Source organism: Miscanthus floridulus, chromosome 17, assembly GCF_019320115.1.
Source record: "Miscanthus floridulus cultivar M001 chromosome 17, ASM1932011v1, whole genome shotgun sequence".
Lineage (NCBI taxonomy): Eukaryota > Viridiplantae > Streptophyta > Magnoliopsida > Poales > Poaceae > Miscanthus > Miscanthus floridulus.
In genome coordinates, this window is record NC_089596.1 from 58439243 (window position 1) to 58455952 (window position 16710).

Here is a 16710-nt window from a genome sequence, read left to right on the forward strand (position 1 = left end):
TCTTGGATCCATTTTGAAGCTTATGGTGACCTGCTTGAGATTGTTAGGGAATTCCAATTAACAGGATCTCTGGGTGACCAAAATGAGAGTCTATGATGTAACGTGACTCAGGCCGTTACAACAGCTACTAGCACACTACTAACGATAGGATTACAACTAGAGGTGGGGGCAAGAACAAGAGGGAATAGAGCTGCTAGCCTAGCACGGACACGGATTATTAACTCGCTTTGTTCGAACTGATGAACTACTACTTAGCCGAAAAAACTTAGCATAGATCCAGAGGGGAAAAAGAGGGTAAGGAGAGATGCGGATCTCTCTGGGCTCAGATCATGCCGCACGTCGAGCAAATCTGTGGCTTGCAGCACCAGCGGCGGTCTCCTCCTCTCACCGCCTTTGGGTGCGGCGTCTGGTGTGGTGCTAGGCGAGGGTGAAGTCAGGCATACACGACGCCGTAGGAAAGTGCCACGAGCAGGCGGCTGGTTGGGGGTCGAAGAAGATGCCCACACGTCAGTGAGTAGAAGGAGATACAGGGGTATTTTGGGACATACGAGAATACACAGACCTTTAGTCACCTGCGCGTGGATCCAACGCTGTCGAATACGTAGAAAAGGCAACATATCAGGTGCAAACCAATCACCCTGTACAAACTTGGAAACTGCCAATCAGGACCACTAGATGTTGATCCAATGGATGGGGTGGGAGGGCTTAAGCGCAAAAAAAGGTCAGCGGGTGGGGGGCTTAAGCGCAAAAAAATCTCATCTCTCACCACATCCATTACATTAGCCTCCAGTGATCCTGATTGGTAGTTTCCAAGTTTACACTAGTTGATTGATTTATACTTAATACGTTGCCTGTAGAAAATGGCACGATTCAAACTAAAGAAAAATTATAATGACATGTTTCTAAATAGGCAAATAATAACGGTGTTTGTCCAAACTCGTAAAATTGTAATGGCACCTATGAAAAAAACCATTATTTTTCTTGCAATTTTCCGTCACATCCATGGCCCCTGCCTCTTCCAGTCACCCCGCGCGCCCTCTCTCTCCGACTTTCTTTCTGGCGAGTGGCGGCGACGACTGGCGGTGCGCCGCCGCTCCGTCCTACGCCAGGTGCCAAGGTCTTCATCGTGCCTTTCGCCGGCGACGAGTACCCACCAGGTATGCCACCGCCACCTTGTCTTCCCTTCTTCTTGTGCGAAACAGAACACCCAAACCCTGATGTAAGCTATTTGTATTCGGATCTGATGTAATTAGCTGAATCCCCGTGCTCCCACATCAACCAGACTCTGCCTAACCCGCTTTCACGTCCTCCTCGTGACAGAGTAAGGAGATTGGAGATAGATTAAGAATGGCTGCGCGGAGCAGTTCTATGGCCGTCGAGGATGACTACGAGGTAGGTTCCAGTTCTTTGCTCTCTTCCTGGCTGTTGCTTTGTTTTGTTTCCCCACTTACTATTGCGATCAAATTGTACTAGTTTGGACACGTGTGGAGTTATGGCCTTATTGAGCAATTGATAATTGCTAGATGGTGGATGAACAAGTGAACATATTTAACTACTATATATAGGGCAGGATATTTAGGTAGTAAGGTAGAACTGGAGTTTTTTTTTTTTTGGATGAGTTCACCTTTAGTTTCTACTTGTACTTGGGTAGATTTCTCGATTGATGACTTCGTTTATACAAATTCTAGGGATACAATGGTTCTGAGAAAGTTTAGTAGCTTTGTACTCCTTTGGGGTGTGATTAGATTGAATGGAAACAAAAAATCAATTGTCAACGTATTTTTGGGTGATAGTGAAAACTTTAATGCCTAGGGTATTAGAGCTGGATATATATAATTGTAATTTCGCAAAAAGAAGAAATACTTATAGCACTATAAATACATATTTGTTTTGAGTTACATTGGACTCTGACTAGATCATGATGTTGAATCATGTGGCATTACTGCATTAGCATAATGGGGTTTTGTAGAGGATGCAAATATCATCCACAATAACATAGCATTTTTTTTGTCACGTCCATATAGGTCTAAATTTACTCTGAATTGTGATTGTATGTGCTCTTATAGTGAGTGATGTGATGCAGACTGAACAAAAGAAGCAAGCTGCTGCAGATGTTCTTTTTCACTATTCACAATTTGTTATGGTCTGCATTGGTGAGGATGTTCGCCCGACTGATCTCAGGTTGCATCTTATGAAGGTATATTTATATTTATTATAATCAAGGTTGACCTTTGTGGTTCCTCTATCTTAGGAATTTATCATATGCTTTTCTTTTGCGAAGAAGTGTTCCCCTTGTAGATAAATGCTTTGTTCTTGTTAGTTTCCTTCTTATTTGTTGTTTGCATGACTATTTGCTGGCACCAATGTATTTTATTGTGTCTAGATACTAAAATTGAGAGGTGCCTCTACATATTTAGTGAGAAAGGGTAAGCGATAATAATGGTTGCTCGGCTAGTCCAAGCAAAGGTTAAAATTATCCCCAAAACCAGTCATCTATGTTTTATAAAACGTTCTGCTTTATCTTCTTGTCATGTGTGCACCTCCCCTCTGTATTTTTTGGTTGTTCATAGATGGGTCTCATAATTTGTACAAAAAAACAGATGAAAAGTTTTTAGTATTCCCATTGTTCCCACCATCTCCATCCTGAGCAATGGCAACTCTTGAATATAACCATTGTTTTAAAGTACTTGTTGCAACCAGTAGTAATTTCATAAAATCAACTGGCTATTCTAAGTTGGGTCAAACTATATATACAGATAGCATGAACACAGGAAAGGAGCAAATTCTCTCATCATTTTGATCACGTGGTTGCTATGGAAGCACCATAATGCCTGTGTCTTTGTGGAGACTCCCCTTCTGTTAGTGAGTTTCTGTGACAGTTTAGAGATGAGTTTAAGCTTTGGTGCCTAGCTGGAGCTAAGAAACTTCATGCTCTCGGACTGCATAGGGTAGGAGCTTTTGGATGAGTCTTTGCCTTGCTGTTTGGTCATTAAAAGTTTTTTTCGAGTAATTGTGTTGTAAAGTGTTTCCAACCTTCTCATGTATGGTACTGGCATGAGTTGGCAATGTATACGGGCCATTTTTTCCTCTATAATACAAAGATGCGCAGCTCTCCTGCGTATTTGAAAAAATATACAGAAAGCATCCACTTAATCTTTTTTGGTGAGCTATGAAGAGGGGTTTGAGGAGTTGGATTTATTTTGATCGTGACAAGCTTGGTGAGCCTTAATTTATTTTGTTTTTCTATCATACAGATTCTTGCCTGATTCAGTTTTTTCTATGCAACAACAACAACAACAACAACAACAACAACAAAGCCTTTAAGTCCCAAACAAGTTGGGGTAGGCTAGAGTTGAAACCCATCAGAAGCAATCAAGGTTCAGGCACATGAATAGCTGTCTTCCAAGCACTCCTATCTAAGGCTAAGTCTTTGGGTATATTCCATCCTTTCAAGTCTCTTTTTATTGCCTCTACCCAAGTCAACTTCGGTCTTCCTCTGCCTCTCTTCACGTTACTATCCTGACTTAGGATTCCGCTACGCACCGGTGCATCTGGGGGTCTCCGTTGCACATGTCCAAACCATCTCAACCGGTGTTGGACAAGTTTTTCTTCAATTGGCGCTACCCCTAATCTCTCACGTATATCATCGTTCCGAACTCGATCCCTTCTTGTATGACCGCAAATCCAACGCAACATACGCATTTCCGCGACACTTAGTTGTTGAACATGTCGTCTTTTCGTAGGCCAACATTCTGCACCATACAACATAGCAGGTCTAATCGCCGTCCTATAAAACTTGCCTTTTAGCTTCTGTGGTACCCTTTTGTCACATAGGACACCAGACGCTTGCCGCCACTTCATCCACCCTGCTTTGATTCTATGGCTAACATCTTCATCAATATCCCCGTCCCTCTGTAGCATTGATCCTAAATATCGAAAGGTATCCTTCCTAGGCACTACTTGACCTTCCAAACTAACATCTTCCTCCTCCCGAGTAGTAGTGCCGAAGTCACATCTCATATACTCAGTTTTAGTTCTACTGAGTCTAAAACCTTTGGACTCCAAAGTCTCCCGCCATAACTCCAGTTTCTGGTTCACTCCTGTCCGGCTTTCATCAACTAGTACTACATCGTCCGCGAAAAGCATACACCAAGGGATGTCCCCTTGTATGTCCCTTGTGACCTCATCCATCACTAAAGCAAACAAATAAGGGCTCAAAGCTGACCCTTGATGTAGTCCTATCCTAATCGGGAAGTCATCCGTGTCTCCATCACTTGTTCGAACTCTAGTCACAACATTATTATACATGTCCTTAATGAGCCCGACGTACTTCGTTGGGACTTTATGTTTGTCCAAAGCCCACCACATAACATTCCTTGGTATTTTATCATAAGCCTTCTCCAAGTCAATAAAAACCATGTGTAGATCCTTCTTCTTCTCCCTATATCGCTCCATAACCTGTCTTAGTAAGAAAATGGCTTCCATGGTTGACCTTCCGGGCATGAAACCAAATTGGTTCATAGAGACCCGCGTTATTGCTCTCAAGCGATGCTCGATAACTCTCTCCCATAGCTTCATAGTATGGCTCATCAACTTAATTCCCCGGTAATTCGTACAACTTTGAATATCCCCTTTATTCTTGTAGATCGGTACCAATATACTTCTCCTCCACTCATCAGGCATCTTGTTCGATCGAAAAATATGGTTGAACAGCTTGGTTAGCCATACTATAGCTATGTCCCCGAGGCATCTCCACACCTCGATTGGGATACCATCCGGTCCTATCGCCTTACCTCCTTTCATTCTTTTCAACGCCTCTCTGACCTCAGATTCTTGGATTCTCCGCACAAAGCGCCTATTGGTGTCATCAAAAGAGTCATCCAACTGAAAGGTTGTGTCCATATTCTCACTATTGAACAATTTGTCAAAATACTCTTGCCATCGATGTCGGATCTCATCCTCCTTCACCAAGAGATGCTCCCTTTCATCCTTAATGCACTTAACTTGGTTGAAGTCCCGTGTCTTTCTCTCACGAACCCTAGCCATCCTATAAATGTCCTTCTCTCCTTCCTTCGTACTCAAATGTTGGTAAAGATCCTCGTACGCTCTACCCTTTGCCACACTTACAGCTTGCTTTGCAGTCTTCTTTGCCACCTTGTACTTCTCTATGTTGTCCACACTTCTGTCATGGTACAAGCGTCTATAGCATTCTTTCTTCTCCTTAATAGCCCTTTGGACTTCCTCGTTCCACCACCAAGTATCTTTAGCCTCGCGTCCCCTTCCTTTGGTTACTCCACACACCTCTGAGGCTACCTTCCGAATGTTGGTTGCCATCTTGTCCCACATGTTGTTTATGTCGTCTTCTTCCTTCCAAGAGCCCTCTTTGATAACCCTTTCCCTAAATACCTCTGACGTCTCCCCTTTCAGTTTCCACCACTTTGTTCTTTCAATCTTAGCTTGTTTATCCCTACGGGCTCAGTTTTTTTCTATGGCATTTTGCTAATTGCTTTGAGTTGTTGGGATCATATCAGTTGCTTTTATGTTGTTTCACTATCAGCAAATGATTTATCTCTTGTCAGATCCCTTCCATTCTTGTCTGTTGGTTGTGTTGCTTGTTTGGGACCTGAGGCAGTTAGCTGATTTGTCTGTTGATCTAACTTTTCCAAACTCAAGTTATGATTTATTATAATTGTTAGCTGTAAGCCAGTAACTCAACATATACAAGATTGAGTCTCAAAAAAGAATGAGAAAAGGAACTATTTGCTAGAAAAACTCTGAGATGATGATCTTGTTCACGTCGCACTGTGGAAAAGGTGAGGTGCGTGTCATTAGAGGGTCAGAACATCAGTGACGAACATGCATGTGGCACACTGTTTAGTAATTTAAGCTTCCAGTGCATTTAAACATAATTGGGACGACTCAGAAATTAAAATGGTGTGGTTCTATTGTCAAATTTGTGTGCCTTCGTATTCAGGCTATGTGATAAAGAAGTTCCTCAGCTTGTAGTGCATAAGGTGAGATGCATGTCACTAGGGTCAGCGCACCAGTGACTAACTCTTGTGTAAACTGCACGATTGGTTTGGGGTTCCAAGTTGCATGGGTTTTAGTTGGTGTAATGACTATAAATTGATATGCAATTTGTTTGGGTAAACAATAAGATTCGACTATGAGTTGTTTCTCCTTGTCTCTTTTTTTTTTCCTATTCTATAGTGCACATTTGTTCTTGATGCTTGCTGTGATCCATAAAGGCTCATATAATGATAACATACATCATTTGCTTTCTCTTTCCCCAGGAAGTTTCAGGAATGCCCACTTCTCTGAAGGAGCCTCAACAGGCTGCTGCCTCGCCGGCTTCCAGTGGCGAACCGTCTTCCTCTGGAACGATGAAAAGCGACAAGAACGAAATCTCCTAAGCTTCATAAATTATCCAGCTCTGTGAGAAGATTGTATCGTTCAGAACTCCAGATGATGAGGCCTACTTGCATTATAGGAATGTAAATCTGTTAGGAACATTGTTCATAGCTGTCTGCTGTTCTGCTGCTTTAGCTTCTTTCGTGACAGCCTGCCTGCTTCATGTTTGAATCCTTTTTTATTCAGGGGGGCAGTAACGTAAATGCTGTTGTATTTTTCTTCAAAAAAAATGCAAATGCTGTCTATATAAACATAAAGATCGCAGGTGAATAGTCATGTTTGCCTGAACTATTTCTTCAAAAAAAAAATGCAAATGCTGTATATAAAGATAAAGATCCCAGGTGAATACTGTGTTTTGAATAGTCATGTTTGCCTGAACTGTTGCTATGGCTCTGATTGGTTGGCTAGGGCTAATTGTTAGCTGCAGCTAAAATTTGATGGGGCTGTTTGGATCTTTGGCTAATAGTTGTGTAGATACCTAGCAACCGACCACAATTACCCTTGTCTTTGTCCTCTCACCTAGAACCATCTTCTCTACCCCTCATTTCTCTGTTCTCTTTCTCACCACACATGGAGTAGCCTTGAAGTTGCTTAAGCGAAGGCTGTGGTGGCTGGTGCTCCCAGGGCCAATGGATCTAGCACTGGGGCGGGGTGGACTCTAGCCCCCGCTACCACTACTCGAAATAGGAGCCCCTCCTATAAATTGGTATCCACGAAAGCTTGAAAGGAGGGGCTAGAGATAGATGGTAATGGAAGAATTCACTCCTAACTTTGTCTTAGATCCGCCATTGGTTGGGCTGGAGGTGGTTGTGGCGGCTGACCCTCGCTAGGTCGGAGGTGGTGCAGCGTCGAGGCTGGATATGTCTGGAGGAGGCAGCGACGTGGCGCTAGAGGCGGAGGAGGTGGTGCGGTTGGTGGAGATGAAGCCGACAGGGGTGGGCGGCGAGAGATGTTGGCATTCGGGTGTCTTGCATCCACGCCATCTTTGATGCCTATGTCTTTGGCCTCTGGTGCCCAAGGACTTCGAGCTGCTTTTAGCCATTGCCCTGGCATAGCTGGATTGATAGCTTGGGCAGCCGGATCCACTACCATGGTGATTGGATGGAAGGATAAGGCGATCGGATCTACAGCGAGGCGGAGCTGACACGACACCGTGTTTGAGGTCAACTAGGTTGATCTTCAACTTTTAGCCCCTTTTAGCCTCTCTATCGACTAATGGCTTCATTTTTAGCTGCCCATTTGGATTCAAGGCAGCTAGAAATTAGCCAACGAGGTCTCACTAGCTAGGGAGGAAACAAAGAAGAGGATGCTTGGTTGGGAAACTCAACCACCGTGAACTCATTCGTACTTAGGTGGGGGTTGGGCAGGCCACTAACAGACTTGTTTCAATGTTTATATCTACCTCAATTCACGTGTGTTGAAGTGGATTAGAACGAAAATTAAACTAAGTTTCATCCTAATCAACCCCAACACACGATTGAGGTGGATATGAGTACATCCAAACAAGGCCTTATAGCCTAGCTAGTTAACGAGACCTGCGTGGCGTATAATTAAAAGTCCTGTTGGTCCATTTTCTTCGTTTTTTTCTGCTATGACTAGCAAACATATTCATGCGTTGCAATGTGCATATAATTTGTTGCGCGGTGCTCATGTACATAATACGTGCTAGCTATTTTTGTAGATTTTAATTGGGTTTGGCCCACCTTAAAACAAATAAATTTTAACGCCTATAATAAATGCTAGTGTGATACAAATGATTAACCCGTATGAAAAATTAGCAAGAGAATAACTCAACTTAAATAGATGGCTATGGTGCGGACATGTTTTAATAAGTTTTAAAAAGGTGGAAGGCGAAACACGAAAACACTTAGGTGGCCAAGCCTAACATGAGTGCTGTGGCGCCAGCAATTGCTTTGTAGCTCCAAACTCAAAGTAAGAAGGGTAAGTGTGAGGGATGAGACGACGGATGAGAGAGAGAAATAGACAGACACGGATGGGTCAGATAGGAGGGACAACAGACCAAGATATAAGAGGAGTAAGAAAGAAATTCTCGCTCTTCAAGTACATATCTCTATCAGAAGGTTAATATCAGAAGCAATCAACTAGATGCCTAATTATGTTACTCAATATTGAGCATATGCGTTTGTAACTAGGTCTCGCAAAAAATATATATAGTGGAATATATTATGTTAGGTACCGAAATCACTAAGTCAGATTCAGCTATACCTAACATATAATAATATTATTGAAGATCAAAATTTTGTCTCACCGCTCACTACCCCGCTCTTCTCACTTTCATGGTTTCCTCGTATTTTCACCTCTCTTCTTCCGTCCCACGGTCCGATCCTTTGGAGCTGAAAAGACCGAGCTCATATGTGTTACGACACGCCTTGGGCCATGCGAGCATATGACTTGTCTTCTAAGGCTATGTTTTACTGCACTACTTCAACAGTATTTTTTAACAAATAAATAATATTTTTCTCTCACAATAAACCAACATAAGCCAAATAGATATGCACTGTAGCCACATTTAAGCTAAGTCAATCCCCTATTAATTTTTTATAAGTGATTAATATTTTTTCTTGCATATAGCATTTAAGGATTAATTATGTGGTCTGTCATAGTCATCCGTCTAGGACTAGGCAGCGGCTGATTTTCTTATAGGCAGAAGATGCCACGTGCGTTGCTGTGGAAATTGTAAAGAATTTAGAATAAAATTGAATGAAGATGATATATGTGGTATAGCAATTGAGATGTTGAAATTTAGTGGGATGACATGGCTATTAGTGAGAGGTGATGTGGATAGTTAGTATGACATAATGTGAATGACTTGTATGTTGAGATATATTTATAGTGGGGATTAACTTTATAAGAGGTTGATATGCTTCTTATTCATTTCCTCCTTTTTCTGTCTGTCACCGTGTCTGCAGTTTTTGTTTTTTTTTTTACTTTTTTCTCGAAAGTTTTTCTCTTTTTTTTCTTTTCTCTGGTCCACCATTACCTTGGTCGTTTTTTCTTGTTTTCAAGTCCGCATGTGTAATTTTTCTAGGAATGCTACGAAGCGGACATCTGTTCGTCCAGATGGACCGCTCTACACTCACTCCCTCTGCCTAGGCCTGGCCAGCAGCCCAACCGGCCACCCCACTTACTCCCTCCCTCTCTCTTACATGCGGGCCCGAACGTCAGCTCCTCTTCTCCTTCCTCTAGACGGGAAACGCAGCCGTTGCCTGCTCGTACGAGAGCACGCGTGATCACGCGCGACTCCCGCCCTTCATGCCTCGGATTTCGCCGCTCCACAACAAGCGTCCTAGCTCAAGATGCCGTTGTGCCCGGTTGCACGATGCCGCCCGCGCGACTGCTAGATGCTCGCTTTCCTCCCTCTCCATCGCGCTCACCGGCCACCGCACAGGCGTTGGCCACCGTGTGTGGCCAGGTGGCCAGGAGAGGGGGCCATCGCTGGCTGGGCCCGACGCAGGCGCAGCTGACTGCTGCCAGACCGTGCCAGCATCCTCGGCCACCGGTTGGTCAGAATTGGTCGTTCTCCGCTCTGCTCTGCGTCGTCCAGAAGAAGTGGGGTGAAAAACGCGTGTTGCAAGCGTATGTTTCAGGTGTTTCAGATGTATGTTGCAAGTGTTTCATATGGATGTTGAAAAAGTAGACCGAAATGCTCCATATGTTGCGAGCTTCTATTCCCAATGTTTCAACTGTTTTTTCAGACGCATGTTGTAAGTGTGTTTATCTGGATGTTGGCTCCGTTTGCTTTGCTGAATTTGGTTGAAAACACTGTTCCAGCTGAATTGTTGTGAGAGAAAAACTCTGTTCCAGCTGAAAAAAAAAGCCAAACAAGCCAACTTTTAAGGTCAGCCGAATGGGGCCGTTGCATATGTTTCACACGTATGTTGCAAGTGTTTTATCTGCATATTGCATATGTTTGCAATGGTTTCAAGTGTTTTTCATGTGTTTTTGCAAGTGTTTCATACGAATATTTTAAGTGTTTTATCTGTCGTCAGATGTATATTGCAAATGTTGTATGTGGATGTTTTAAAGTAGATCGGGTGTTGCACATATTGCAATGCATGTGAGATGCGGAAGGGGCGCAAGCGGTCCCTGCGCGTGGTCTTGCGGTGCGGGTGGCGTCCGGGTGGTGCGGGCCCCTTGTGGGCGCGCGAAACGCAGAGGCGGGTGGGGGCGTGCTGGCACGAGCGCGCAGGTGTGGAGTGTGGACGCGTAGTAGAACTGAGTGCAGTGCGGTGGACAATCTTATTTTTTCTTCTTTCTTTTTCCGTCTGTTTTCTCGTTTTTTTTCACGCCTTTCCGTTTCACTTTTCTTTTTTCTTCTCTTTAAAATTATAAGAAAAACTATATTAACTAATATCAAATAGACTTTTTTTCTTTTCGTCTCTTAAACAAGAGTTTTTGTCGTCCGGTTTAGGATTAGACACCTAACTTTGCTAGCTACCTGAGTTTCGGTTTTATTTTCACCTCTGTTTTCCCTTTTCAGCCGTTTTTGCCTTTTTTTTCCTTTTTTTTTTTTGCATTTTTTCGTCTCTTCTCGGATGTTATTTTTTCTTTTTCGGCTGTTTTTATTTTGTCCAACGTTTTTTCTTCGTGTATATGTTTTTCCTCTGTTCTTTTTTTGTTTTTCCTTTTTTTTCTTCCTGGTCGTTTTCTCTTTTTTTCTATATCATTTTTTCTCGGTTTTCTTTTTCTCACGCTTTACCTCATGCCAACATAACTGCACTCAAGTCACCAATTCTGTGTGGATGGACACCACGTATAAGTCACCAGTAAATACATGGTAGCTCATAATAAAGTAAAAAAAAATCATGTACTAATAAAATATTTGTTAATTAAGCCAGAATCTTAAGGTATATCCTGATCCGTGACCATTTAGGGCTGGCGCAAGCGGCGGCGGCACGCTGGCTTGATGATGTCCGGATGTTTTGACAGCCGAGGCATTGGCGGCAAAGGAGGGGCTTGGGCTGGCAGTTGAAAATGGCTACGACCGAGTCGTTCTGGAGATCGATGGCCGCAGTTTGAAGACTTTGCTTGACGATCGTGCTTGTATGAGGTCGTCTGTTGGAGGAATCTGTTCTGATATTAGGGCAGTCCCAATGAAAAAAACTAGTAGTTTCTATAACATAGGATATCGCACAAAAAAAGTACTGCTTTTCAACCCATGGTTTCTATGAGTAATAACTATTTTATCTTTCTCTCTCCCAACTCTATCTTTTCCTCCAATGGGAGTGCGACACGAGCTCCCTAGAAACTGGTGGTTTCTCCCCAATGGCGATTTCATGGTTTCTTGGTGCATTGGGTCAAGAGTGGACCTGGTTTCTTCATGAAGAAACCATTTCTATGATTTTTGCTCTCTTTCTTCGTTAATTACGTTGCCATGTCAGCATTTTGCCTACGTGGCAAGTCATTTAATAAGGATAGAAACTATCATCAATGCACCATTGGAACTGCCTTACAGAGCTAGGCTGGAGTTTTATTAAATTTAGAGTCGAGTGGGTGCATAGGGATGCCAACTCGGTGGCCCATCACTGGGCACGAATGGTGACGGCCACGAAGCTCTCCCAGTTTTGGTTTGACTATTTCTCAGATTGGTTATCGGGATTAGCAGCCGCTGATTATACTCCTGCTTTGGCCCTGTGATGCTAAAAAAAAGGTATATCCATATATTACCAGACAGGACAAGTGATTTTTAGAAATATTAAACGGAACTGAACTTCGTGGTGTCATTAGAAATTAAGACAAAAAGACATGGTATTTGTTTTATTCTCATCATAGTCAATAGCTTTAATCTTTTTGTTTTTAAGAATTACACAGTACAACTACTGAAGCACTTGTAACCACTGGGCTACGAGCCCTTTGGCAGTCAATAGCTTTAATCTGGCATCTTGAACCCTAAAACTTGAAAAGGCCAAAACGTAAGATATACAGGTACTAACTCCGTTCCAAATTATAGTTTATTTTACTATTTTGACTCTAAGTTTGACCACTTATCTTATTCAAAAATTTATATAAAATATTACTTTTTTTGTTGTGGCTTGCTTTATTAACAATTTTTTTTAAGAATGACTTAAATTTGACTATGTTTGCACAATTTTTTAATAAGAGAAGTGATCAAATTTGGTGTCAAAAAAGTCAAACGAATTATAAATTAAAACGGAGGGAGTATTAATCTATGTTTCTAGCCGTGTCCACACAGACTAAGAGGGTGTTTGGTTCCTCCTCGTAAACTTTAGTCGCTGTCATATCGGATGTTTGGACATATGCATGGAGTATTAAATATAGACTAATTACGAAACTAATTGCAAAGTTTGTGACTAATTTGCGAGACGAATCTTTTAAGCCTAATTAGTCCATGATTTGACAATGTTGTGCTACAGTAAACATGTGTTAACGATGGATTAGTTAGGCTTAAAAAATTCGTCTCGTGGAGTACTAACGGATTATGTAATTTGTTTTTTTATTAGTATCCGAACACCCCATGCGACATCCACATTTAACACCTCCTAAATTTTAGTCACTGGATCCAAACACCCTCTAATTAAGTGAGGAAGGCAGAGGGTCTTACAACTCTGAGGCCATGTTCGACTTACCCCATATTCGGCTTGTTCAACTTCTTTTTTTAGCCGGAACAGTATTTTTCTCTCATAACCATTTAGCCGGAACAGTGTTTTCAGCCAATTTCAGCCAAATTTCAGACCATCGAACGGACCTGAATTTCTTACCAAGGGCGACATTGATGAAGACAATGCTATGCTAGATTGGCTATAAAGTAGATAGCTACTGAAACAGTGTTCTGATATAATTTTATTCTCCCATAAATGGAAATGAATAACTAACGCCTGTAGGAAGTAAAAAAAAGCTCCATCATCCCAATTACAGATGCCACTATGTGTTCATGTCCCCTTTATACAGACTGATGCATGCGGCTGTTTTTTTTTTTTTTTTGTCCAACGTTTTTTCTTCGTGTATATGTTTTTCCTCTTCTCGGACAAGCTTATACCACTGCAAAATGGAGGAAGCAATTGCTCGCTACTTAGGGAAGAAAATTAACATTATAAAACACAAAAAAAGACAAGAGAATGGAAATGTAACAAAAAAAAACATCAATAGTTCGTAGACTAATGTACCTATGCACAACGGAAAAAAGAACTGCATTTGGAGATCAAACAAAAAAGATATATATGCACACTATGACTGTAACTTCAATAAATTGCAGAATAAGTCAACATGACATTTGCTTACTATATACAGTAATTGTCAATGAAATAACTTCTCCCTCATCGGATGGAAATCATCACATTCCGGAGGCCTTTTGTAGGTCAGTTATATGGTAATTTGTTTGCCATTTGTGCTTCCTTTGTAAACCAGCATGACAGAACTAGAGTCTGTTTGACAGGGCTCCTCCTCGACTCCGGCTCTGGTTTCTGCGGAGGAGCCTTGCCAAACGTTTTTCTGGAGGAGCCGTTTTTCAGTAAAAAGCAGAGAAGCCGGAGCCGTTTTGGAGGAGTCACAAATTATGGCTCCTCCAAAATAGCTCTAGCTTCTATGGACGAGCCCCTCAAGAAGAGTCGTGCTAAACACCCCCTTACACTTCTACACTACAGGAAATTGGAATTAACTTGAGTGCTAGGAATTTCCTTAAGGGACAGAATCAAACCGCCAAGGAATATATAGTTTCCTTGACGGTGCTAGTGAAACATATATTCCTTGCAAGTTGAAGTAAACTGCCAAGGGACATGTCCTTGGCGGTTTCCAATCACCTCTAAGAAAATGACATATTTCCTAGAGTGTAATTGTAAACAGTTAAGAAAAATACCTATTTCCTTAGGTGTTATTCTAAACCATCAAGTAAATTATCATTTCCTTGAGGTTATTGAATTTTCTTGGAGGTTGGCAGCCAACGAAATGCTTATAAGTATTTTGGTGACTCTGATAGGAAAAACAAATATCTTAATGGTGGCTGAAAATCCTAAAATTTGGCATGAGATCATAATATGGTTGTACTATCTTGGCATAAAATTTTCAAATCATATATACGATATATCTCTCATATAGTTATAACTGTGTGAGAGCTATATCTATTTGTTAACAATGTATAGTGCCACTTTGTTTAAATCATTTGGCTTTTTAAGATTATACACCAAAACCATGTTGTCATGCAAGTTAGTAGAATTTTCTAAGAAAGTTTAGATATTATAAATATCTTATGGTAATTTAGAGATAGAACTATGAATTATCCCTACCAAACAAATGATTTTTTTGTCTAACTACAAGATATTGGCTTAAATGAAATGTATGATCCAAAATCTATTTTTATTATTTTTTTGAATCTAACTAGAGCTACAGGCAGTTCGATTCGGAATTACATTTAACAAGCACATAGAAATTCATTTAAACTATAGAAACTAGTTAATCTGTTCGAAAATTTCTGAAACTCCTACACAACAACATATTCTTGAGTGCCAAAACCGCCAAAGAAACTAATTTCCCTTGTCTTCTATTCTTGAGTGAGTTTACTTGACGGTTTATGGCCAAGAATCATTTTCTTAGCGGTTTTACCCCTTTTCTTGGCGGTTTTTGGCACTCAGGCAATTTGGGATTGTGGTAGTGCTAGATCTCCATACATACAGTCAACCTGGCTGTGCATTTCTGATCAATCGTTTAATAATGAATCCATTTTGGAAGACAACCAAATCGGAAGAAGAGTAGCAGGAGGCATGCAGCAGCTAATCAGTCTTACAGAGGAAACAACGAAAAAAGTTACATCCTGGAAACAACGAAAAAATGTTACATCCTGGCGTGAGTGATCCTTGTGCAACGTTTTGAGCTAACTATATATGCATTATTTTTGTAACTTGACGGCTTCTAGAATCATTTGCTACAGCATCCAGCTCAGCGCCTAAAGTGAAAGGGCGAGGATCTGGATAGTGCTATAAGGTGTGCAATTGTTAGGAGCAGACAAATTCACATATATACATTCCTGATGCCACCGAAAACAGTCCAGACTCCAGAGGCATACACACAATACTCAAATTCACCACAATTAACTGGGCAATGTTATAAATCAGTACTCATAAACAAGTCGCCAGTGCAGTGCTGCATAAAACAGATTTTGATTGAGCTATTTGTTCATGCATGCGTAAATCACTGAGATTGAAGGATAGAGAAAAATCAACTATTAGCATTACCTTGGATCGGACCCCGTGCGAAGTATCCGGCCTCAAAGTTCTGGACTTTCGGCCAGTCCCAAGACCCCTGTGGGATGTATGTTCCCGCTGCAGTTGGAGTCCGTCAATCCGCGGCCGCGCCCAGCTGCCGTGATAACTTGATGAGCATGTACGGAGACTAGAGGAGGGCTGCGCGGTGTAGTACGTCGGGCCGCTGGCTGCCGCTGTAGTGGCGGGGTCTTTGATGATGACGGCGGTGAACCAGCGCGTGGAGAATGATGGGGGCGGGCGAAGCCGATTCATCAGAGCTGGGCCGGAACACATAAAGAGGCACGATGGCAGGTGGACATGTCAGCCGGAACTCTCTCCGGCGGCCGGAATTCTTCCGGTGAACTCGCTTACCAACCCTAAGATGCAAACGAGACTCAGAAGTTTTTGGTGCTGCACAAACTGTGACAACTTTTCTCAATATATTAGCCAACTATTTATATACAACGCTGACGCTAATTCTGGAAAGTAAAAGAAAGGAAAAACAAAGATGCATACGGGAGGAACAAGCAAGCTAATCTTGCCGTCCACCATACCATACGTGCATGTACATGTACGTATACCATACAAGGACGCGCTCGGGAGGAGAATTTCCATGCCAAACTCAACGCTATCTGTAAAAAGGAAATAAGCAGGAACTCAGGATTACATGCCTTGCTTACATTTCACCCCCTAAGCCTGAAGTTCCTCGCCGATCTCGACAACGCCCAGCTTTATACGTAGTTCGCAGAAACGATCTCGCGGGAGCGGCTTCGTCGGAATGTCGGCAATCTGCTCCTCAGTGCGAACGTGCTTAATGTCCATCTTCCCATCTCCAACACACTCCCGAATGAAATGAAATCTCACATCTATGTGTTTACTTCAGTCGTGGAAAACAGGACTCTTACTGAGGGCTATAGCCGATTGGCTATCCATCTTCAGCAGGAAAGATGTGCGTTGCTCGCTCTTCAGCTCTACAAGCAACTACGCCAACCATATACCTTGATAGGCCACCGTCGTCCCTGCAATGTACTCCGCTTCGCAGGACGATAACGCGACGACCTTTTTGCTTCTGGGACTGCCAAGT

At 42.2% G+C, this 16710-nt stretch overlaps 1 protein-coding gene across 3 annotated transcripts; it reads left to right on the top strand.

Moving 5' to 3' along the window:
* Nucleotides 1–1009: 1009 nt before the first annotated feature.
* LOC136518467 (uncharacterized) lies at nucleotides 1010–6757 on the top strand. Of its 3 annotated transcripts, none has more exons than XM_066512129.1 (4): nucleotides 1010–1157; nucleotides 1254–1392; nucleotides 2084–2197; nucleotides 6294–6757. In XM_066512129.1, the coding sequence occupies exons 2-4, from the start codon at nucleotides 1348–1350 to the stop codon at nucleotides 6411–6413; spliced, it is 279 nt and encodes a 92-aa protein (XP_066368226.1). In that variant the 5' UTR covers nucleotides 1010–1157; nucleotides 1254–1347; the 3' UTR covers nucleotides 6414–6757. The 3 variants fall into 3 exon arrangements, with proteins under 3 accessions (XP_066368226.1, XP_066368225.1, XP_066368224.1); XM_066512128.1 differs by having other exon boundaries at nucleotides 1274–1392; XM_066512127.1 differs by having other exon boundaries at nucleotides 1321–1392.
* Nucleotides 6758–16710: the final 9953 nt, after the last annotated feature.

Bases quoted from the DNA above. Each gene is read 5' to 3' on its own strand.
- LOC136518467 (XM_066512129.1), top strand. From the start codon at position 1,348: ATGGCTGCGCGGAGCAGTTCTATGGCCGTCGAGGATGACTACGAG. The intron at 1,393-2,083 runs GTAGGTTCCAGT...GATGTGATGCAG, and splicing joins CCGTCGAGGATGACTACGAG to ACTGAACAAAAGAAGCAAGC. The intron at 2,198-6,293 runs GTATATTTATAT...CTCTTTCCCCAG, and splicing joins TCAGGTTGCATCTTATGAAG to GAAGTTTCAGGAATGCCCAC.